Source organism: Carettochelys insculpta, chromosome 1 (genome assembly GCF_033958435.1).
Source record: "Carettochelys insculpta isolate YL-2023 chromosome 1, ASM3395843v1, whole genome shotgun sequence".
NCBI lineage: Eukaryota > Metazoa > Chordata > Testudines > Carettochelyidae > Carettochelys > Carettochelys insculpta.
In genome coordinates this window covers 297076701-297101322 of record NC_134137.1, presented here as the reverse complement: position 1 = coordinate 297101322, position 24622 = coordinate 297076701, and the positions used below count along the sequence as shown (strand labels likewise).

General features: G+C 39.8%; 1 protein-coding gene across 5 annotated transcripts in view; it reads right to left on the bottom strand.

Moving 5' to 3' along the window:
• Positions 1-24622, bottom strand: part of KITLG (KIT ligand) — a 91420-nt gene that overhangs the window by 18050 nt on the left and 48748 nt on the right. For 2 of the 5 annotated variants that reach the window (XM_075012103.1, XM_075012130.1), the window contains exons 3-6: positions 21704-21766; positions 11333-11503; positions 6800-6962; positions 4223-4306 (exon numbers count right to left, since the gene is read on the bottom strand). In XM_075012103.1, coding sequence (XP_074868204.1) covers positions 4223-4306; positions 6800-6962; positions 11333-11503; positions 21704-21766 — 481 coding nt within the window. Of the gene's footprint in view, positions 1-4222; positions 4307-6799; positions 6965-11332; positions 11504-21703; positions 21767-24622 lie in introns of all 5 variants that reach the window. The other 3 variants (XM_075012121.1, XM_075012137.1, XM_075012112.1) reach the window with 3 other exon arrangements.

Here is a 24622-nt window from a genome sequence, read left to right as displayed (position 1 = left end):
CTAGTGTTCTATGAAACTGTAAAAAGTTTAAAATTTCCTTTAACATATACAAAATTCCATAATATGACTATCCTTTGTGAATGAGGCTTTATGATATGTTTCAGATTTTCACCACGTGCTCTTTGGAATCCAAAGTAGCTACAAAGTCATGTTTTCCTGCAAGCAAATTAATTAAAGCAGTATTCATCGTGTGTCAGATGTTCATCTGGAAGAAGACAATCGTAAATAGAGGTTGTAAACATTAGTCCAAAAATAGTTACTTTCAAAGTTTTTATTTTAAAAAATACCACAGACAGAATTGATTTTGGCTTTTTGTCTATTCAAGTTTTCATACAATTTTTATGAAAAATGCTATTTTTCTGACAACCTCTTCTTATAGGAGTTTCACTGTACAAAGTTTCCAACCATACAAGGATAGTTAAGACTAAGTTGTAGGTCTAAATGTTTTCACCACAGTACTCTGAAAGGTATATAACTTCAGTTTTAGTAACCTCCCCAAATAGGGTGCTAACTTCATTTTCAGAGATGCCTCTCATCCTAAGTTTTGGTACTTTAATTCTTCCACAACACTCAGTATGAATTATGGCTCTAGTTTTCTGGGCACAAATACTGAAAAACTTTAATATAATTCATGAATCTAAATACTTGATTATGCTCACAAAAGGATTCTCAATTTTAACTTGAGGGCAAAGATTGGTATGCCAAATTGATAGCTAAACATGTATTTTAGCTCTCTTTCTACCGTTGAGCTCCATTTCCTGTTTGAAGCTTGGGTTTGGAGGAGCTGGTTTGGAAACAACACTAAAGGAGACAGATTTAATGAGTCCAAATTACCTCCAGCTCCAGACTCAGTCTGAACAGTGTTATAGAGGTAGCTGAGTTAGCCTGTATCTTCAAGAACAATAGGACTTCTTGAGTTTAAATAGTGTAATTTCTGACCCTTGAACTAGTCACTGGTACTTAAGCATGACAAAAAAGCAGTCCAGTAGCACTTGAAAGACTGACAAAATAATTTATTAGGTGGTGAGCTTTCATGGGACAGTGGATCTGTCCCATGAAAGCTTACCACTTAAGAAATTATTTTGTCAGTCTTTCAAGTGCTACTGGACTGCTTTTTCGTGTTGACAGAACAGACTAACACGGCTATCTCTCTGGCACTTAAGCATGGTGCAAGGAGTGCTAACCTTGGCTACATTGTTTGGGATGTCAAGTATCGGAGGGGTAGCCATGTTAGTCTGGATCTGTAACAAGAACGAAGGGTCCTGTGGCACCTTATAGACTAACAGACAAGTTTTGAGCATGAGCTTTCATGAGCACAGACTCACTTCATCAGATGCTGGCCATGGAAATCTGCAGGGCCAGGTATAAGTAAGCCAGAGCAAGGCTGGGGAGAACACCATTGTTTGGGATGGTCACTGTGCCCATTCAAGCTGGTCCTCAGTTGTGCCCTGGACCTGCTTTAGGGCTAAATTCCATAGCCCTGAATATGGGATGCATTTGGGCTTACTCCCTCCCAGCAGCTGCAGCAAAAATCAGCACCCATTCATTCAGACCTCAACTCTGTGTGCGCTTCCTAGCCAGATGATGGGGACAGGTCAGCCCAGAACTGACTTGGCCAGGACTCAGCTCCTGTCCTCGATTGACTTTCCTTTCTTTGAAAAAGACGTGGGCTGGCTGCTGGAAGTTAGGGGTAGGATTTTGTCCCAATCCCCAAGTTAACTGCAGATCTGCAAAAGTAAGGCTCTACAAAACAGGTCTGTCTATCATTGGAAATAGGGGTTTAATTCACAGGCTAAGGCGGCAGTACATATGATTGGCTAAAAATAGAGCAAGCCATGAGTGGCAGGAGGATTAGCCAGCTGGTTGCGTGCACAGTATCTGCGATGGAATTGTACTCACAGAATCACAGGGCTGGAACAGACCTCAAGAGATCATCTAGCAGCCCCCTGCTTCAGGCAGGATCAACCCTTACTAAGTCATCCCAGCCAGGACCTTGTCCAGCCGGGACTTCAAAACCTCAAGGGATGGAGAATCCACCACCTCTCCAGGCAACATATTCCAATGCTTCACCACCCGCCCGTTGAAGAAGTTTTTCCTCATATCTAACCTACACCTCTCCCTCTTCAACTTCTACCCATTACTCCTTGTTCTGCCATCTGACACCACTGAGAACAGTTTCTCACCCTCCTTTTTAGAGCTCCCCTTCTGGAAGCTGAAGGCTGCTATTAAATCACCTCTAAGTCTTCTCTTCTGTAAACTAAACAAGTCCAAATCCCTCAGACTATCCTCATAGGTCTTGTGCTCCAGACCCTTAATCATTTTGTTGCCCTCAGAGCAGCAAGCGCCTTCCATTGTTTGTGCTGCAGCAGCTGTGCTTCTATTTGTAGTCAGCTAGCTGAAGGAAGCAAGTGTAGATATAGCTCCTCAAGCTGGGCTTCACACTGTTAGCTTAGAAGTGCAGATCTACGTTAAATCTCCTCCAGCCACACCGCCTAAGGAGACCACAGTGGGGCAAAGAAGCCAGATATCCACAAGTGGCAGTGCTGGGTGAGAGTCTTTGGAAACGAGGGGCTGGTGTGCAGTGCCATGAGCCAAGCAGGAAGCAGAAATGTTGGCAGCCAAGAGTCAGTTTGCATAAGTGCCGGAGGGAGAAGAGGAAGTGCTGCCTTCTTAGTAAGCTCCTGCCTCATGGCCAGGAGTTGTTTTCCACTCATCAGCAAGGCAGGCTGCCACAGGTTTCTCTCCTTGTGCCTTCCTCATCAGGAGCAGTACCACTCACCCCACAAGCCCAAACATTCCGTCACCCCAGATACATGCGAAGTAAACAACGAGTTGGAAAGAGATATACAACATAGCATGACTGTTGATCCAGAAAAGGAGCTGAGCAAATTACAGTTACAATCTGGGATGCTAGCAAGGAAAAAAAGCAGTTTCTGGTATCAGACCAAAAAGGGAGAGTTACTTCTTTTGTTTCCCCTGTGTAAATTCACCCTTCTCGTTTCCAGTCTCATAACAGTTCCTGCAAATACCTTGTGACTTTTCCTTCTGTTCCAACCAGCAACCCCCACATTTGATGATGTGCCCAATGCCTTCCACAGGTAACTTATTAGGGCAGGAGATGGGAAATATCAAATCTCTCCTATCAGCAGGAGACTGAAACCAGGGCTCTAGATATTGACCCACATATGAAGCTAACTTCTGCCACTAAAAATGGAGCAACAACTCAGTCTTCCTAAGGCTCTGACAGACTCTCACTCTCCAGAGATGGGAAAGCAAACACTTGAGTTAAATTACATATTCAGATTTTCTGCTTCTGTTAATCCCCTAGACTCAGTGTTCACAAAATCTCAAGTTTATGTTGTTTAAGTTGCTGTAAAGAGTAAGTACCACTCTCCAAGGGCAGGTCTACACTACAGCAGAAGGACGAATTAAGGTACACAATTCCAGCTACATTAATTACATAGCTGGAGTGGACATACCTTAGTTCAGCTTCTGCGCTGTCTCCATTAAGGGAGGTCAACAAGAGTGGTCCCATACTCCCAACAAGTGGCAGAAGCACTGGCACAGATGCAGGCAAGCTGTAATTTCAATTTAATATGTACCCAGTAGGTGCACGAAATCAAACTCCAGCTTATCTGCCACAGGGTCAATCTTCCTTGTATTGAAAATGTACCTAAGTCAGCAGTGACTAAGTTTAAATACTACACAATCTACATTTAAAGACATGCACACATTAAATTGGGAGCTGTACAAAGACTGGGAAGAGCACGTCCATCTGAATGTGGTCCGTTACAATCATCTGTATGTAAATGATCATTCATTCAGGAATTATCAGAGCTGACATTGTAAAGCAAGAGAGTTAGTATCAGGATGCCAATTCAGGAAAACTTCGGTAGTAGTTAGTAATTATTTCATCTTCTGTCTGTTAAAATTAAATATTAGATCAGACATGTCAGTTGAGGTCATTATAGTTCATGAATGATAAAAGCTCTAATAAATTGGAGTACATTGTATCATTTTTGAACCTCACAGCCCAGCTGTAGCTTTGTGGCCTCCCCAAAGTCTGAGTGAATCAGGTCATTTCATTTTGGCGCAATTACTGATAATGTCATGTATTAAACTTTAGTTGTTTTGCACAATTAGGGCTATTTTCCTCTAAGTGCTCATAAAACCCAATGTTAAATGGAAATATACATATATCTGTTCAGTTATTCGTACTTACTGTTATTGTCACTGCTGTCATTCCTAAGGGAGCTGGCAGCAACAGGAGGTAATAAAAATGGTTTTGTAACAGTGACTCTTGGATCTAAAAACAAAATGAGTGTCAGTATTATGCAACTTAAAAATATAGCTACTTGCAATGTAAAGCACTCATCGGGCTACTCCAATCTGCTAACACATAATATCAAATTATGTGTATGGGGCTGAATCCACAAAAGGTACTTGGGCAGCAGCCAGGGAAGCATTTAGTGAATCACAGTGATGCCTAAAGTGGGATTTAGGCACCTAAACTCACTCAGCACTAAAGTTTCTGCCTCTGGTTCTGCACACTGCTGCCTTGATTAAGAACCCGGGTGGCTATCACAAACCAGGTATCTCCAAATGATCACTCATTCAGGATTATCAGAGTTGACATTGTAAAGCAACAGTTAGTACCATGACACCAATTCATGAATATGTCAATAGCAGTTTGCAACTGTTTTATTTTCTGTCAATCAAAATTAAATGTTGGCAGACAAGTTGGTTGAGGTCATATGATTTGTAAGTCCTAAAGACACTAGTTGGAGGAGTGACTATCTCCAGTGAGGAGCCTGGTAGGTGTGCTTGAGGCCAGCTACTGGACTGATTCTCATTCAAAATCCAGCTAGAGGAGGTGACAGTGGTGGCCTTATAATGCCTAGTCCACTGGTTAGAACACTCACTTTGGATGTGAGGAAGCCAGGTTCATTCCACCTCATATACAGGGGGAAAATGTTTTTGAACAGCAGCATCTTACCCAGGGCCAGCTTTATGGGTGTTGGAGGGGTAACTGCTCAGAGCCCTGTGGTCTATAGGTAAGAAATAAGATAGCCGTGGGTTGAGATGCCACTGAAGGAGCAAAGAGGGGTCAAGTCTATGGTATGATAAGGGGCCAAGAGGCAACAAGGCCCAGGAGCCATGGCAGCGAACCCAGGGAGGAAGTAGGGGATCAGGACAGCAGCAGGAACCCTACCCATGATTCTCAGTGATTATAACGATCTCCTGAGAGTATCAAGTCCCCTGTTCAAATCCTTGCTTCCCTTCTACTGAGGGTGCAACTGAACCAATGTCCTTTTCACATTGCAGATAAAGATTCTAACAGCTAAGAGTTACACTACGGGCACCAACATCCCGGCCCACTTTGCCTAACTCATTTGCTTAAGAAATAACTTAAGTGCCAAAGGCACCTAGTCCAAGACAGTAGTTCCCAGTTGCAGATCACTAGCAGAGACAGGTGCTTAAGTCCACGAAAGGGACAAGACAGGACACACTTCTCTTTTCAGCATCTCCCATTGGCTAGTACAGGCAGCTCCCCTCCTACCAACTTTGGAGAAGCCTATTCTTAAGTGTCCCTCTCTCCCCATTCATTGTATAGGATGTGTAGTAGAAAACTCAGGCGTTGTAGATTGTGTTGCGTTCCTGTGATTTTCTAGGTCTCTAGGAGTTAAATGTTGCAACACATCAGCCCCTTTGTGGGCCCAGGCCTAAAGTACTTCCAAGCACAGGAGCTGCCTTTCCCTCTAGTCTGGACCCTGACCCCCTCTCTATGCCCATTCCCACTCCACTCCTTACATCAAGCCCCCATACCACCTCTTCCCTGCCTCTTCCCTGGAGTGTGCCACATCCTGATTTTTCTCCTCCCTCCTGGTGCCTCCTGAACACCATGAAACAGCTATTCCACAGCAGGTGGGAGGCACGGGAAGGGAGGGTGAGCATGTGTCAGTGGGTCTGCTAGGGAGTGAGAAGCACTGGGGTAAGAAGGGCAGAGACAGGCGTTTAGCTGCTGGCAGTTCCTAAGCACCCATTAATTTTCCTCATGGAAAGCATATTGGTTTAAGTGTGCAACTGAACAGGTTGCCTTAATGAAAGCAACTAATTGAGAGTCATTGTGTCAAAAAAAATAGGAAAAACTTCAAAAACAATGACTGTTAGAAGGGCTGCAATGGGAACAAGCACAGGAAACCACTGCAATCTAACAGAGCTTGTTACATTCTCTATGTCAAAAACTCTCAATACTCTTTAGGAGTGATGGGCCAAATTCAGAGAGAGGACTTTACACTTTGTTCCGGACAGTCTATAAAATATTCAACCTTTAAATTCCTTTAGACTCATTTACCAAAGCTTCAAACTACACAACCTTATACATCGCCTCTGAATTGTCCCTGTATCCACAAAAGTATTTTCAAAAAGACCATATTGTCACGGTCAAGCAAAAGTCAAGTACTAGATAAAATGCAGCCCGAAGAAAAATAGAAGAGAACAATCCAGGATATTTTTGCTGTTGGGAAAATAAATCTGAGTATGAAATAATTGTACACTGTATTAATAAATTATATTATGTAATGGTGCCAGTTTTCCAGGCTTAATTCTGTAGTACTACTGGTGAGACTTCAGCCTTGGCATTAGTAGTAGCTGTCTCAGATCATAAAAAACATGGGGCTAATAGATCAGACCCTCAGAGAGGATTCTGAATTGACATAAGTCATTGACTTCAAAAGGAGCTAAACCAATTTACACCAATTGAGGATCTGGCCCAACAAAACAAATTTTATGATCTTACTGTTCTCTGGTGTTTCTGTTGTTGATGGCAGAACACAGTCACTATGATCTGACATTTCAGCAAAATCCTTGTAGGCATCAATGGTTCTATTATAGTACCTAAAGAATTCTTCAGGAATAAATCTGCCTTCTTCATAAAGATGACCATTTTCTTTTCTGAAATCCTAAGGAGAGAGATAGAAGTCCATTTTTTCAAGTTAAAGACAAAAATACTCCTTGTGGAAAAATGTGACCTAAGAGATAGAAAGTGGGCACTCTACCAATGAATACCAACAGGTGAAAAGTTAAATTAAAATTTTAAGATGGAGTTCTGCTTTATTTCAGGTGATCTCAGCCTTAAAAAGGAAAGTATGATCCCCACATTTTGAATTAATTTTGTTTTGCACCATTTACATGGTTAACCCACTCATGAAAAATTGTAATAAAAATATACAGCCTGAGCTTGAAATCTCCTCACTCATTCTACTCTAATGAAAAACAAAACAAAATCAAAAACACCACACACACCATGAGATTTTAGTTTACAATTAAAAAAAAAGTTGTTTGGGTTTTGGTGTATGAAATTTTATAAGGTTGCATTTCACCGTTTTAATTTGAAATAAGCAGCCAATACATTCAATGCTATCAAAAGCATTCTGAATACTGAAACAGACAACTGTGTTCCAAGTTCCATTACTGGTGTCGGCCTGCCTCTCTGGAGTGCATCTAAAAATGAGAAGGACTCTCTACTTATGAAGCCTCATGGATAGTATGTTGTGCCAAACTAACTGATCCATGTTAATGATATTTTTAACTCTACCCTTAAAAGTAAGGGGAGCAGTTACTTACCCCAGAAATTCAGGTTTGGCCAGAGGCTAGTTTTTGTTTCTAGCTAGTGTGACAAGGACACCACCACCAACACCTTTTAAGCCATGCACAAAAAACAAAAACTTCCTAGTGGATGCTTCTTTTGTTTGTTTTTTCTTGTTACAATGGTACACCTAAGTTCATTCATCCAAGGAGAAAAAACTACTGAGTAGGTCCTTCAAATTAGAGAATTCTTTTCCCTCATTTCCATTTACCTTTCTTTTAAACACAAAGACTGAAGCCAAATCATATTTAATTAAAAAAAATCTTGTGCCAGTAGAATATGGGTAATTCATAGACTGAATTTGTTGAGATAAAACATTTGGGTGTATGCTAAATGACAAAAGTTAATAAGTAACAAAACCATTTAATCATATTTACAGTACTTATAGCTGGGCAATGTTATTCTAAATGCAATTGGACATATTAGAGATCATATGTAGAAGTAATTAACAAAGTTAACTCTTTTGTTACTCTCATTCATATTAAGGCTGGAATCAGAGACTCCTAGATAAGATTCCTGAAGCACTTGCAGCAACTACTGAAATTAGGAAGATCTACCATAACGTACAATTGTCTTTGGATAAAGGTCCATTAATTAATAAGGTTTCAGAAACTGATTAATATAAACTTATTAGTTTAATCACACTCTTTTCTGTGTTTTTCAAACTCAAATTAGTAATTGTGCTCAGCATTCCAGTGTAGGACCCATGCAAAAGTGAGGATTCATGCTCATTTACACAGACTGGTTTTATTTAATTTGAGTTTGATAGTTAAACTTTTGGACTACTCATTGAAGTATACTGAAGCACTCTATGTGGTCATTCTGCACATTTTTAATCCATCTGAGCCGTCCTTTATAGGAGACAAATCTGAGGAACCGTCCCAGATTGAAGTATCATTAGAGGAGGTTTTGGAACTAACTGATAAGCTAAACAGTCACAAGTATCCGGGACCAGATGGTATTCCCCCAAGGGTTCTGAAAGAACTCAAATGTGAAGTTGCAGAACTAATAACAGTGGTTTGTAACCTATCCTTTAAATCAGCCTCGGTACCCAATGATTGGAAGACAGCTTATAACACCAATATTTTAAAAGGGCTGTAAAAGAGACCCTAGCAATTATAAACTGGTAAGTCTAACATCACTACCAGGCAAATCAATAGAAACAACAGTAAAGAATAAAATTGTCAGACACGTAGAGCAACGTGATTTGTTGAGCAAAAGTCAACATGGCTTCTGTAAAGGGAAGTTGTGTCTTACTAGAGTTCTTTGAAGGGGTTAACAAGCATGGTGGACAGGGGGGATCCAGTAGACATAGTATACATAGATTTCCAGAAAGCCTTTGATACGGTCCCTCACCAAAGGCTCTTATGTAAATTAGGTGGTCATGGGATAGGAGGAAAGATCCTTTCATGGATTGGGAACTGGTTAAAAAGACAGGAAACAGTAGGAATAAGTGGCAAATTTTCACAACGGAAAGGGGTAACTAGTGGTGTTCCCCAAGGGTCAGTCCTGGGACCAGTCTTGTTCAACTTACTCATTAACGATCTAGAGAAAGGGGTAAGCAGTGAGGTGGCAAAAGTTTGCAGATGACACCCAGCTGTTCAGGATAGTCAAAACCAAAGCAGACTGAAGAACTTCAAAAAGATCTCAGCAAACTGACTGACTGGGCAGCAAAATGGCAAATGAAATTTAAATGTGGGTAAGTGTAAGGTAATGCACATCGGGAAAAATAACCCCAATTATACATACAATATGATGGGGGCAAATTTAGCTACAACAGATCAGGAAAAGGATCTTGGAATTATAGTGGATAGTTCTCTGAAAACATCCACACAGTGTGCAGCGGCAGTCAGTAAAGCAAATATGATGTTAGGAATAGTTAAAAAAGGGATAGAAAATAAGACAAAGAATATCTCACTTCCCCTATCTAAAACTATGGTATGCCCACATCTTGAGCGCTACGTGCAGATGTGGTCTCCTCACCTCAGAAAAGATATACTAGCATTAGAAAAGGTTCAGAAAAGGGCAACTAAAATGATTAAGGGTTTGGAACGGGTCCCATATGAGGAGAGGCTAGAGGGACTGGGACTTTTCAGTCTAGAAAAGAGGAGACTGAGGGGCGATATGATAGAGGTATATAAAATCATGAATGGTGTGGAGAGAGTGAATACACTAAAGTTATTTACTTGTTCCCATAATATAAGAATTAGAGGACACCAAATGAAATTAATGGGAAGCAGGTTCAAAACTAATAAAAGAAAGTTTTTCTTCACACAGCACACAGTCAACCTGTGGAACTCCTTGCCAGAGGACGCTGTGAAGGCCAGGACTCTAAGGCCGTGTCTACACGAGCCCCAAACTTCGAAATGGCCACTTCGAAGTTTACTAATGAAGCACTGAAATGCATATTCAGTGCTTCATTAGCATGCGGGCAGCCGCGGCACTTCAAAATTGACACGGCTTGTCGCCACGCGGCTTGTCCAGACGGGGCTCCTTTTCGAAAGGACCCCGCCTACTTCGAAGTCCCCTTATTCCCATGAGCTTTCGAAAAGGAGCCCCGTCTGGATGAGACGCGCGGCGGCAAGCTGCGTCAATTTCAAAGTGCCGCGGCTGCTCGCATGCTAATGAAGCGCTGAATATGCATTTCAGCGCTTCATTAGTAAACTTCGAAATGGCCATTTGCATGGCCATTTCGAAGTTTGGGGCTCGTGTAGACGTAGCCTAACAGTTTAAAAAAAGAGCTCAATAAATATTTGGAGGTTAGGTCCATAGATGGCTATTAGCAAGGGGTAAGGTATGGTGCCTAGCCTTTGTCAAAGATAGGAGATGGATGGCAGGAGACAAAAATCGCTTGACCGTTGTCTTTGGTTCACCTCCTCTGGGGCACCAGGCATTGGCTACTGTTAGCAGGCAGGATACTGGGCTAGACGGACCTTTGGTCTGACCCAGTATGGCCATTCTTATGTTCTTATATCTAAGACCAAGATTTTAATCAGATTTTTCATATAAAGTCAGACACAAAAATGCACAGACATCTGGAATTTGTCTAACTCGTACAAAAATATCTGACAAAATGGATAAGGGGAAGGGTCCAACATGCATCGCTGCTAGGGCTTTAGGACATCCACACTGCCCTGCAGTGGCAGGAGAACTGCAGCAGCTCTAGCTTAGAGCCCAAGAAGTGACCCCAGTGCCCCACATCTGTGGCAGCCTAGAGCTGCTCTCGGAACATGTTCCCAGGACCAAAGGGAGCTGTAGATCTTTGTGGACAGCTTCAGCCCTTCTATGCCAGGGCTGAAATCATGAAGGACTCTGGAAGTCACAGATTCCATGACTTTGTGATCTCTGAAAAAAATCATAGCCTTAACTCCTATGTCTTCTCACTTGATATAGAAAATAGCTAACGAGTGGGTTTTACCTATGAACATTCATGATCTAATAAACATGTTAGTCTCTAAAGTGCCACAGGACTGCTTGTTGCTTCTGACGCTACAGGCTAACACAGACCCCTCTATGAATCGGATACAGGAGCTGAAGAAAGAATTTGAAACAGACTATAGAACCTAAAGTAGCCTTGGTCACAGGGATGTTATGCATTGTTTGTGACTGTATCAAACCATGTATTTTGCTCCAAAAATTCCAATATAATTGTTCAGTATAAAGGGAGAACTCTTAGAAATTTACCTTTTTTTTTTCAGAATCTAGACACGACATAATATCAAGGATTATCCTGGTGAGGTTATTGATGATTGAATAGTTGCTTAAAACATCAGACATATCTGAAAATTTTTGCAGAAGATTATTCAGACTATTTGAAAACTCAGGCACCATCAAATGCAACCAACAGTGATTAGGCTGTCAAAGAAGATAAAAAAAAGAGACAAATTAAACACCACACTTAACCAATTTTTGAATAAGTAACAGTGTAAAAGTAGATTAAATTGTTCCTCCCACTTTGCACCACCTTGCATTTGTCTAAATTGAAATTAAACTGCCATTATGTTGACTGCTGTTCTATTGAGTCCCTTAGGTACACCTTACAGTCCTCCTTGATCTTGGCTTACTTAGTTACGTTATCGGCTAGTTACCTCTTCTTCCATTTGGAAATAAATGTCAAATCTTAGTTTGAGTATCTGATCTGTGGGCTGCTTCCATATTAACTTTTCTGTGCTGAAACTGACCATTTATTCCTACCTTTTCATAACCTATCTATTTTAATGACCTTTTTTTTTTGATAATGTCTGGAAAACAATTCTTAAAAACGCTCATCTTCCTTTCCCTGCTCTTGCTACCCTACACTTATACACCACTTGAAATTTAGAAGGATCTTTGAGTTAAGGTTCTGTTCTGAAAAGTAAGTTCCTAAACTTGGCATTGTGGGATTCCATGATTGTTTTCATAATTTCTGAGCAACTTTGCTGTATACAAGAAACTGTTTTCCCTTCCAGTTTTTCCCCCTCCCTTTTAAATATATATCAGCCCTTCAAATTCTTTTTGTGTATAAAAAAAAAAAAAAAAATCAGATGTTTTCTCCTCATTTATCCTCACCAATAACAAAAAAAGTTAAGAGGCCAAGTTATGACCTCAATTACAGCTGTGCTGTGACCTGGTCTATCATGCCCCAAGTGATACTTGTGCAATCACAAGTCAGTGAGTTTGTATAGGTTTAACTCACTGCTTCTGTAATTTGCATCTAGTAAATCATTGTTGATGTACAGGAAGTAATAAAACACAGCACGCTTACTTAGCTGTGTAGGCTCTCCAGGACTAACGTGTAAAAAGTTGAGAAAACTTAAGTCATTATGCTAAGTAGGCATACCTGAATATACAAAGGCAGTGTATCTGTTCAAGGAGAAAGGGCCAGTTGCATAGACTGACTTAGCTTTATATACAGAAATCTCTTTATAACAAAACATGCCTTCATCATACAGGCTATGGCCACACAGCAAAGTCATTTTGAGATAAGGGCTGTTATTTCAAAATAACTTTGCGAACATCTACACTATGCACACACAATTTCAAAATAAATTGGAAATACTAGGAGAGTTATTTTGAATTTCATAAACTTCATTGCAGGAGGAATAATGCCAATTTTGATATATTTAAAAATTAATTATCTCCATTTCAAAATAGTGTTATTCTGGCTACGTCTACACTAGCACACTACATCGAAGTAGCCTATTTCGACGTAAGAACACCAAAATAGCCTCTGTGTTCAGTCATGATATTTTGAAATAGAGGGACGCTATTTCAAAATGAATTCTTTTGTGTAGCTGTGTTATTTTGAAATAAGCTATTTCAGAAAAGCTTATTTTGAAATAATGCTGATGTGTGGACATAGCAAGTGTTCTAACATTGTAAGCAAAATAAAAAATGTGAATAGATAGGAGTACAGTGCATAAAACATTAGAATTTCTCTCGTACACTAAACTATAATTCCAGCTCTTGAGGAAGTTATGGAATCTTTAGTGACCACAAGTGCCAGTGTTTTGTCTTGCATTCCACATGAAAGAGGAGGTGCCTGTCTCTATCACGTCTTGTAATATTTTGCATGATATTTGGAGTTCTTCCATCCAAATACTGACATGCTTGGATTTCCTTCACCTTGTAAGATGATCACAATGCTAAGTGTTATATTTGGTATTCCCCATATGTGCCAACATTTCATGTCTTCAAACAGCCTCACTTAGGGCTGAATGCTGTTATAACCTAACTTTACCTTGTATTCATTACCTTTTAAGGACATAACTCAATATTTGATTCGGTCTTAGAAGACAGGCATGCCTCTCCCTCAAAAATGCAGAAAGATGAACTATCTTCATGATTAGAGAATAGGTTCACATGTACATTTTAGATTTAGATTTACTTTAGTCTTCCGTCACTTTTTTTGGAAAAGAAGCCAAAAAGCTGCGTCACAGTATTTACCATAGCAGTATAAACTACTGGGAAGAGTCCCCATGCAAAGACATAACCAGCCGCAGCACGTGAGTCTTGCTGTGTTGGCCCCAAGGTGTGGAGAGAGAAGGTTGGTGAGGAAATCTGTTATTGGACCAGCTTCCGTTGGTTTTAAGCTTAGAGTTCTTCAAGTCCAGAAATGGGAAACGTGTAACTAACAGTGACATTTTGGGCACTGTGGTATTGACAATGGCTGGCCTTGCCTCTCGGCTCCTTTTGTAAATGAGTACTAACAGGAGAATGTTAAAGCAACAATTAATAACACCCTTGACCTTTATTCTGTTGTAGAGAGGTATGATACTGTGCCTTTCCACCATCCACCCAGATAAGATCATCACTGGCACTGACTCTGCATCTCTTACATCAGGGGTGCGCAAACTGGGGAGTGCACCCTGGGGTGGGTGTCCTGAAATTTCAAAAGGGGGGTTGCAGCACAATGGGTCCTCCCCCCAGGGAGCCATGTTGCCTCCCTGCAGGTCTGTCAGCTCAGCAGTGCTGCCTGTCTCCCACTGCAGGCTTCATTTACGGTCCCCCGCCACCCAAAACCAGGGCCTCTGCAGCCTTGATGCAGCCTCTGTAGGCTAGACTGACCTGTGCTGTCAGCGCTCCTGCCCCCTAGCAGGCCACCATCCCCTGGAAGCGCTGCAATTATTTCCAGTCTCCCGGCCTGAGCAAGCTGGGAGGCACATAGCAGGGAAGCTCAATGGGTAAGAGTCTAATGGGACAGCCCCTTTCTTCAACTTCCCAGAGAGTGTTCAGGCTTTTTTTTTTTTTTTTTTTTTTTTTTTTAAAAAGTGAAATTTTGTTGATCTTTTGTTTAACTTTGCCTGAGAGGGGTGAAGGAGGTGGGGAGGGGGAGCAGGCTCTAAACAGTAAGGAGTTGGGTTGTTTTGACCCTCCCCCCAGCTGGAGAGTGGGTAGGACAGGCTTTTTAAACATCAAGGTGAACAGTTTTTATACATATAAAGCACTTTGGCTTATTAAAAGTTTTGTAGTAAGTTACTGTTTTTATGTATGCGTATTCATATTTATATACTGTTTAATAAAGTTCTTATATTCTAGCTACTTAATTTCTTGCTGAAAGTTTCAGAACTGAAATTTCCATTGGTCTGGATTTTATTACATAGGTTGAGGGCCCCCACCTAACTACAGGACTGAAAAGGGGGGCCCAGTGTAAAAAGTTTACTCACCCCTGCCTTAGATCAACATTACAAGCAATATCTTGTAGCACAGAACACAAAAATTCTGTGAATTTTAGTTCACTAAGTGAGAGCTCTAGGAGAGTCACAAGGGACTTTTATAGTGCTGTCAGCAGGCTGATATTGCTTTAAGTTTCCTTCTCAGAGTCAAGCTATGTTATTTTTTGGCTCTCTAAGGAGGAAAAGATCAAAAATAGGAATAAGAATAAGATGGCTAAGTGTGCTCAAAAACACAGAAGTGATAACAGTTGACAGAGGAAAACAGCTAATGGAACTGAAGAATTTACCACTGCACTATCTGTAGTAGTTATTTCAGCCCTTGACAAGGAGATTTACATCCCTGGGTATTTATTACCTTACTGCTCTTGTACTCACAAAAAATAGTAGAAGCACTTTATCTTTCAGCATTTAGCCAAGAGATTGCAGCCTCTTTTCATTGGTTCAGACCATGACTTTAAACCTCTAGGTTAGACATCTTCAATGCACTCTATTTGGATCTACTCTTAGTGCATAATGCAAGGCCCCTTCTGCTTAATGGAGTTGGTCAGCTTGAGCACATTACATGCACAGCACTGGCTTCCCATTTGCTTTATGTGCAATTTACTTTGCTACTTTTAAATCTATAAAGCTTGGGAGCTGCTACAATAGATACCATTTCACACTTCATGCACCATATGAAGTGTCTGATGAAGTAAGTCACTTTCCAGGACTGAAAACAGGGTATTTGCTAGAGAGGTTTCAGCTACAGGTTTCTTTGCTTGCAGGACATGTCAGAACCTAAATCCAAGCCAATTTATTTATCCAGATCTTTACAAGAAGTCTCTACACTGAAGCATTGTCTTTTCCTATTTGTGGCTTGGGGAGTACGTATTGTTAGTTTTTAGACATGATGCAGCCAGATGCCATGACAATGAAAGCACTGTACCTTAATGAAATACACTGGGCATACAAAGTTTGCATGTTTTATAACCATCAATTCCTAAAAGCAATAGTGCCGAAAGGAAACTTGTTGGGCCAAAACAAAAGCATCAAGACATGAATAATACTAGACTTCCAGATTTCTACTAATTGTAGGTTGTCATGAAATACGATGTTTTGGTGACTACACAAGTCACATTCATGTTCACTTTATGAACCATGCCATAGGAATAGATACAAATACAAAATCAAAGATATCATTTTAATAAAATGTTTTAAAAAAATGCTGTTTTGTCCATTTTAAAATCATCTGAATTTCCAAAAAGAGCTTGACACAACTGACAAGGAAAAGAAGTCCTAGTAAATAATGAAATGCTTCACTCACCGTTGCATAACTTAGTTGCAAAAATTAAGCATCTGAATAAATGTAAATTAAGCTACATAACTGCTTAGATAAATGTATAGCTATAGCTTACTATTTAGCAAAAAGAAGGATCAAATTTAGTGTAAATTGATGAGTTATAATGGTTACTAATTAAGGAGTCTTTTCCATGCTTGAGGACAGTTAGTGAAAGTACAAATGTAAAAGGCAATTAAAATAAAAGATTTAAATAATAAATGATAATAAATTATTAAAAATCTGTGATTTAAAATTACTTACATCTAAAAATCAATCCATCCTGCAGGGAATTAAAGATGTGTGTCCTGAATTAATCTTAAAACTCTAATAAAAAGCAGTCAAGTAGCACTTTAAAGACAAGCAAAATAGTTTATTAGGTGAGCTTTCGTGGGACAGACCCACTTCTTCAGACCATAGCCAGACCAGAACAGACTCAATATCTAAGGCACAGAGAACCAAAAACAGTAAGATGATGTGGACAAAGCTGGCAGCGGGCTTTGTTGCAGGGAAAGGTTCCAGGACTGGTGTTCCTGGGGTATAGACTGTGGCTGTTAGTGAGGATCCTCATGAGGTTGGGAGGTTGTCTGTAGGAGACAAACAGGCATGTCACCCAGGGCCGTCTGGAGTGTAGCATCCTGATGAAGGATAGGTTGTAGGTCTTAATCAGGATGCTACACTCCAGACGGCCCTGGGTGACATGCCTGTTTGTCTCCTACAGACAACCTCCCAACCTCATGAGGATCCTCACTAACAGCCACAGTCTATACCCCAGGAACACCAGTCCTGGAACCTTTCCCTGCAACAAAGCCCGCTGCCAGCTTTGTCCACATATCTCCTCTAGAAATACCATCACTGGACCTAACCAGGTTACTCACAGAATCATGGGCACTGTCTCATGCTCCTCTACTATCATGTATGCCATCATGTGCCAACAATGCCCAGATGCTTTGTATATTGGACAGATGTCTAACTCCCTTAGACAAAGGGTCAATGGGCACAAAACAGACATCAAAACACTCCAGATCCACAAACCAGTTAGTCAACATTTTAATAGAATGGGGCATTCTGTCAATGACCTAAAGGTATGTGTTACCGAAGAATTATCGCACCATTCTGGAAAGAGAAAGCCAAGCTGGCTTTTACATTCAAATTCGGCACATTAACACATGGTTTAAATCATGATGGGAACTTTGAGTCACTATAGGGGATCATCTGCATACTTGGCTCAATCTAATTCTTGACCTTCCCCCCCACCCCTCCACTCTCTGATTTGCTCACCTTGATTATCTTTTTCTGATTTGTCCTCCTTGCTTACTGTTTTTGGTTCTCTGTGCCTTAAATATTGAGTCTGTTCTGGTCTGGATATGGTCTGAAGAAGTGGGTCCATCCCACGAAAGCTCACCTAAAACTATTTTGCTAGTCTTTAAAGTGCTACTTGACTGCTTTTTGTTTTGATAGTGTATAGACTAGCACGGCTTACTCTGTTACTATTAAAACTCTCCTGTTACAGACAAGGGGATAAGATCGTAAACTGAATGTTTTAAAATAAAACTCATCAAGAGTATTGATTTTGGTTTACATATTCATAAAAAGTGCCAATCAGATGAACTGGAAATTAATAGAGAAAAACATGATAGTGTTTACTTTCCACATTTTTCTGTCAATCTGGAAGGATAAGAGATTAGAGTTGAATAACTTCTGTGCTTTGAAAGGCTTCCCCGATGTAAATCTTTGACACATGGAAGATAGACATGCAACCATAATTTGGAAGTGTGTTATGTGTGGCTATAACAGCCTGGTCCTATTTCCTTGTTTCTGGATGACTGCTGCTTAGGACTTATCAAAAATAGTAAATATATCATGTAGAATTCAGAAATGACTCCTAATTAACAAATGACACAAAGCAAATATTTTGTCCTACTGAATTTAGTTAGCCTTTTGACGTTCACTTGGGATTTGTGGTTAGTGCAAACCTCCACACTTCAAAAGAACTCTCAACTGTCTGCCTTGCTACAGTGCAACATTGATGCCTCACACACTCACACTGAGGCTGGGCACAGGTAGTTTGAAACTGAACATACACCATTATCTTAAAAAACCCAACAAACATCCCCCCCCAAAATACCTCTGATTTTTGAGCAAATTACATGATTTTTTTTGATCTCAGACTGATAACAATGAGAATTTACTGACATATGAATTGCTGTGCATGTTTGGGTTTCACAAGAAAAACTTCACACAGCTCTAGCTACAAAGCACAATTGATAATGTTACTTTTAGTATTTGCTGAATAACAAACACACATCTATTTATATAATATATAACGTAAAAAATGATTTAAAGACTACAGATTTTTAAGGCCCAGAAAGGGATGATCGTGATTATCTACTCCAACCTTGTATACACTGCAGGCACCTCACAAACCTATTGCCATAATAGTCCCTACTCTGAGTTGCTGAAGTTATTAAATCTTGTTATAAAACAATTCAAATTATAGAGACTTTACCATTTACTCTCATGCAAACCAGTAAGTAACCCATGCCTATCGCTGTACAGTATGGTTTTCCATTCCTCAGATTATCCTACTAGTCTTTACTTGGCATCTGCTGCAGTTTGAATTCATCCTTCTTCAATGCACAGAATTTCAGATGAGTTGCACCAGCACCTTCCATAATGGTACTAACTCCCTGTCTCTACAGGAAATCCCTCCACTGATACATACAGGGATTGCATTAGCCTTCTTCAAACCCATACCAAATGTCTGGGTGGCTGATAGATTTGGGCATATTGATCAAAGAATCTGTCATTCCCAACTAATACATCACATGTTTATTACAAAAATTCTTAGTCTCAAAGGGCATCACCATGCCCACTGCACTATTGAATTTTGTCTCACTTCTATTACTCCAGCTTTCAAGGTCACCCAAAACTGTTCTGTAGGATATTCTGGTACTGCTCTGTATCAGAACACCTCCCAACTTTGTCTCATCTGCAAATTTTATTAGCACACTCCCACTTCTTATGCCATGGTCATTAATAAAAACATTGAATAAGAGCCAAGACTGATCCTTGAGGAATTCCACTAGTAACTTCCTGTCAACTTGAAAGTTCACCTTTGTAGCTTCCCCTTTAACGAGTCCTTATCCTCCTTTGGGGTCTCAATCTCCATCTTCTCCAATTAAATCAATAATTTCCCACATGGAACTGTACTGGAAAAGTAATATTTTACTGAAATAAAGAGGGATTCGATCTTCTTTGGGCAGAAAATTAGTTATAGTCTCAAAGGAAGATCAGGTTAGGCTGACAATCTACCTTTTTACAAAAATGCATTGTATTCCCTCCCTCCACCCGAATCCCTCCTCAAGTACTCTCTCTTTTGCAATTTGTTCTAAGACCCTGCATACAAGTCAGGTAAAATTAACAGAACAGTAAATTTCCAAAGTCACTTCCCTACCTCCTTTCTTAAAGAAAAATACTTGACATTCTCCAATCAGAGACTGGACCTCCGAGTTTGCGGATCATTAAACATCCTTGCTATCGTATGTGCAAATTCATTTTCCAGTTCCTCTGATAGTCTTGGACAGATATTATCTACCCCCCCATCATTTGCTCCAATTTGTTTGACTTCTGCCTTGGACCGGTAATCTTTCACATCCCTATTCCCATTATCCACCCACTTATGGCCCCTAATTCCTCATTATTTTTATTAAAAACTCAGGCAAAGTATTTATTTAGATACTGGTCCATATTTTGATTATCTCTGATCTCCACCACATCCTCAGTGCTTGGTGCTTCATTCTTTCCTTGTTACATATATGGCTAAAAACCTTTCAATAACAGTTTACATTTCCATTGGAAGGTCCAGTTCTTCTGTCCTTTTGGTAGGTTCTTACTTTTTCCCTATTCTTGCTGATTTGCAACAACTGGCTTTCCATGTTGATCCAACTTCTTCTACTCCTTACAACTCTTCTACTGTCTCTTAATAAACAGTCTGTCATGGTTGTTCATCCAGTTTAATTTGCAGCCTACACTCCTCCAGCCCACTTCTTTGGGATTAAAATTTCAAACTTTCATTTAAATTCCAAGCTTTCTTCACATTCAGATCCTTGAGTTCTTCACTCAAGCCCACTTCCCTATAGCCTACAATTTTGTTTTTTATTTGCCCCTTTGAAATCAAGGATCTTATTCGCACAACTATTTAGGTTTATTTTTCAGTTTAGCTTTAAATTAATTCACGCAATTACTCTTTTAACACACACAAACCCCAACAAACAGTTCTTCTACAAGGTCCTCACTTCACCTCTTGTTGGTTCAGGAACCATTCTGTGAACAAATCTGTTAGCTATCACACCTGGCTCTACCCTCCTTGGTATTCTGATATATCAGGGAAATGAAAGCCTGATAATCACACAATTTCCTACAGCATTTATCTTACTAAGAACACTAAATAGGTCTCTTTCCATGTCCAGACCAGATCCTGGGGTTTTGTAACAGAACTTGAGCACTATTCCATTGCAGCCTTATTTCCCCAAAGTGATTTTGGCTCAATATATTCCATTTTATCAATTTCTTTATTATCTACCTCACTGAAATTACTCTTCCTCCTCTACCTTTTTTCTTTCTTTCTTTCCTGGACAGTACATACTCTTCAATAGCTGTATTTCAGTCACGACTACTATTACACTGTACATATCCAGATTCATGGCCTAAGCAGGTGCAGTCATTTCACTGTTAGTACTGTCTTTGTGACTCTTACTGTCTGTGGCATTGGTGCAAACATTATCTTCTTATTGTCCATTCTCCTACGCTCTCGTTCTTTTCTTCATAGTTGTATCCTCTTTCAATGAAAGTAGTAGCTTAGAGTCTTCATATGGTTACTGGACTCAGCAATATACAACAGTAATTTATACTTTTGGAACTTCTTCCACCCTAAAAACTTCTACACCAGTGTTTTCTCAAATCATACTTCCTTTAAAAAATGAGCTTATGTCAGTATACTTTATAAGCAGAACTAACACCAGATCATCCTAAGGCAATATTTGCAAGTAGGTATTCTTTACATCTTCAGACAACTAGTAATCTTCTTAAAAAGCATATTTTTAAGAGTGACCATAAATTACAGTATTATGGGGGAAGTGTGGGGGGAGAACAAAGAGTGATGTAAAAATTACATGAGCGAAATACAACATTGTTCTAATCCTTCAGCAACTTCATTAAGGAAATAGTTACTGAAACAATCAGTCTCTGTATGTTTATTTCTTTTGGCAACCTCTTCCATATGTTTTGGAAATGCTAATAAAGCAAATGCTTTTTATCAGAAAAGACTGTACAGTATATTCTCTAACAAATAAAAGCAAGTTATTTATCCAAATAAAATATATACCCCAGTCCCAATCAGTAAAGTGGATAATGACTGGAATGTGACTATTTCCAAAAGAGAAAGTCTTAAAAATGAAAGTATTTGTAAGATTTCTGTAAGTAGTAAGATTGTATATGACTGAAGTGCATGTCTGGGACATTCAGAGCTGCAGCCATCATTACCTGGCTATTTTATTGGAATTGATTTTAAATGATTATACATACCAGAGTGTCCATCTTCCGAACATACCTAAGGGGTATCATATAATCATTTGGAAGATTTCCAACCTAGAACAAATATGTAATAAAACATATTAGTGAATTGGTAGGAAAATGAAGTCTTTTGTCACTGTAATTAAAGTATTTGACACAATTTCTAGAAATTACTGTGCAAATAGCTCAACAAGTTAGTTTTTGGAGACTGTGTACAAAAGAGAATGGTGGATCAGACTGAAGGTCCATGTAGGCCAGTAGCCTGTCTCCTCCACTCACTGAGATGAGTGCCCTAGATGGAATGAACAGAACAGATCCATCCTATCACCCATTCCCACCTTCTGGCAAAACAGAAGCTGGAGAAGCCGTCCCTGCCCATGTTGGCTAAACAGCCTTTGAAGACTATCCTCCATCAATTTACCTCGTCCTTTTTTTTTGAACTCTGTTACAGTCTTGTCCTTCACAACATCCTCCAGAAAACACTTCCAGGGGTTGATCATGCATTGGATAAAGAAATACTTCATTTTATTTGTTTTAAAACTACTGCCCATTAATTTCATTTGGTGACTCCTTGTTTGCTTTTCCATTATCCCCTGACTCTTCACAGATCCATACTGACCTTATTCACAGCAGTCATCAGGACAGAATCTAAGAAGGCAATGTGGTGAAAGAGGAAATAGTTTAAGACTTAGACTTCAAAGGTCAGAAGAGGCCATTGTGATAATCTAGCCTAACCCTCCTGCATATTTCAGGTCACAGAATCTCACTAACTCCTGAAATAGACCCCTAGCATCTGACAATTACTGAAGTCCTCAAAATGATGGTTTAAAGTTAGAGAATCCATCATTTACACTAGATTAAATATGCAAGTGACCCCTGCCCCACGCTGCAGGGAAAGGTGAACTCCTCCTAGCCCTGCATTCTAATTCAGGGGAATATTTCATCCTGACCCCAAATATGGAAATCAATTAGACTTCAAGCATATGGGCCAGATCTGTCAGGCAAATACCTGGGAAAGAATTCTGTGGCTTCCCCATCTAGTGGCCCGTCTCCAACAGTTGGGGATTTTTGCAACTGGGAGTGGGCAGTGGGCAATATGCCATTATCCCCTCCCCTCCAAAAATCTTAGCAACTTCAGTTTTAAAGCCAGTTAGGTTTGTCTCTGTTGCTGATCTGGGAAGGCTGTTCCAGAACTTCATTCCTCTGATATTTAGAGATCTTCAACTTGTTGACAGCCAGTTTCTCTCTTTCTTCTTGTGCCCACATTGGTGCTTAACTTGTTTTTCTTTTGTATTTATTCCCCTGGTGTGTTTATAGACAGCAGTAATATCTCTCCTCAGCTTTCTTTTGATGAGGCCGAACAAGACAGTCTCCTCTCGTAAAGATAGGTTTTTCTTTTATGTATTTTATTTTCTTCTTGTATCATCATAATGGCCTTTCTTCCTACCTGTTCCACTTTGAATTACTCCTTCTTAAACTATGGAGACCAGAACAGCAAATGGTATTCCTTATGAGCTCTTGCCAGTGCCTAGTATAATGGTACTAACAATTCTTTATCTCTACTGTAAATACACTCCTTGATGCAAACTAAGACTGCCTTAGCCTTTTTCATGGCTGCATCACATTAATGACTCAGCCATTGTATGATCACCAATAAATACATGCAAGTTTTTCTCCTCCTCTCTTGCTTCCCCATCTTATATACCAAAAATTGTTGTTAGTCCCTAAACACATGATCTTGCACTTTGCACTATTAAATTCCATCTCATTTCTAGTTCATCTTACAAGGTTATATAGATCTCCATGTGGGATTCTAGTCCTCCTCTATACTAGAGCTACCTCCCAACTTTGGGTTATCCACAAGCTTTATTAACACATTCCCATTTTTTGTGCCATGGTCATTAATGAAAATGATAATTAAGACTGGTCTCAACACCGATTCCAGCAGAACTCCATCTCCCTCTAACCTCACGGTTCACCATCCTCAGTGGTTAGAGGTCTCACTTCTTTCCTTGTTTTCTTTTTATTTATACGGCTCTCAAATGTTTTATTATTGGTCTTAATTCCTTTTGCAAGGTCCAAGTATGCTTGGCTTTTGGCAGTTCTTATTTTATCCACACACAGACTATCAAGATGCCTCTCATCTTCCCATTCCTTATAGTCATTCTGCTTTCTCTTAATGAAATGTTTGAAACATTTCCCAATCCAGTTTGGTGTGCAACCCTTGCCTATGTATTTTCCCATTACTTAGGATGCAGGCTTCAGATAGCTTCTGCATCTTAAAGTAAGTCTAAACCTCCTCACATTTAGATCCTTGGGTTCTTCAGTCCAGTCCAGTTTTTTAACTAACTGCCTTTAAGTTTAAGTTTGCTCTTAAAATGAAGAAGCCTTTTTGCAGATCTGTATATGTTTACCTTTCCATTGAATTAACTCATGATCACTCACGACAGCCTCTAGAACCAGTTCTTCAAAGTCCTCACTACTACCCAATACCAAATCTAAAATGGTGTTCTTAGTGATTCAGTAGCTATTTTGTTGTAGAAATCTGTCTGCTATGACATTCAAGAATATCTTAGACCTAGTATTACTAATAGCACTTGTCCTCCATTTTATATGTGGGAAATGAAGGTCCCATAATCAATTCAGAGTAGTATTTAATTGATTAAAATATTAGAGACATTGGATCCCGACAGTCGGTAAAGCACCCCAAACACCATGGCTGTATCTACATGAGAGTTTTGTTGACTGAACGAGCCTTTTGTCTACACACGTAAAATGTTCAGTCGACAGAGTCTTGACAGAACTCTGCACTTATCTCAGAGTCATCCCTCAAAAATTTGAGGAACACCACTGTGGACAGAGTTCCATCGACAGAAGTGCAGTGTAGACACTTCTGTTGATAGAGGGGGCTTCTGGTTCACCAGGCAGCCC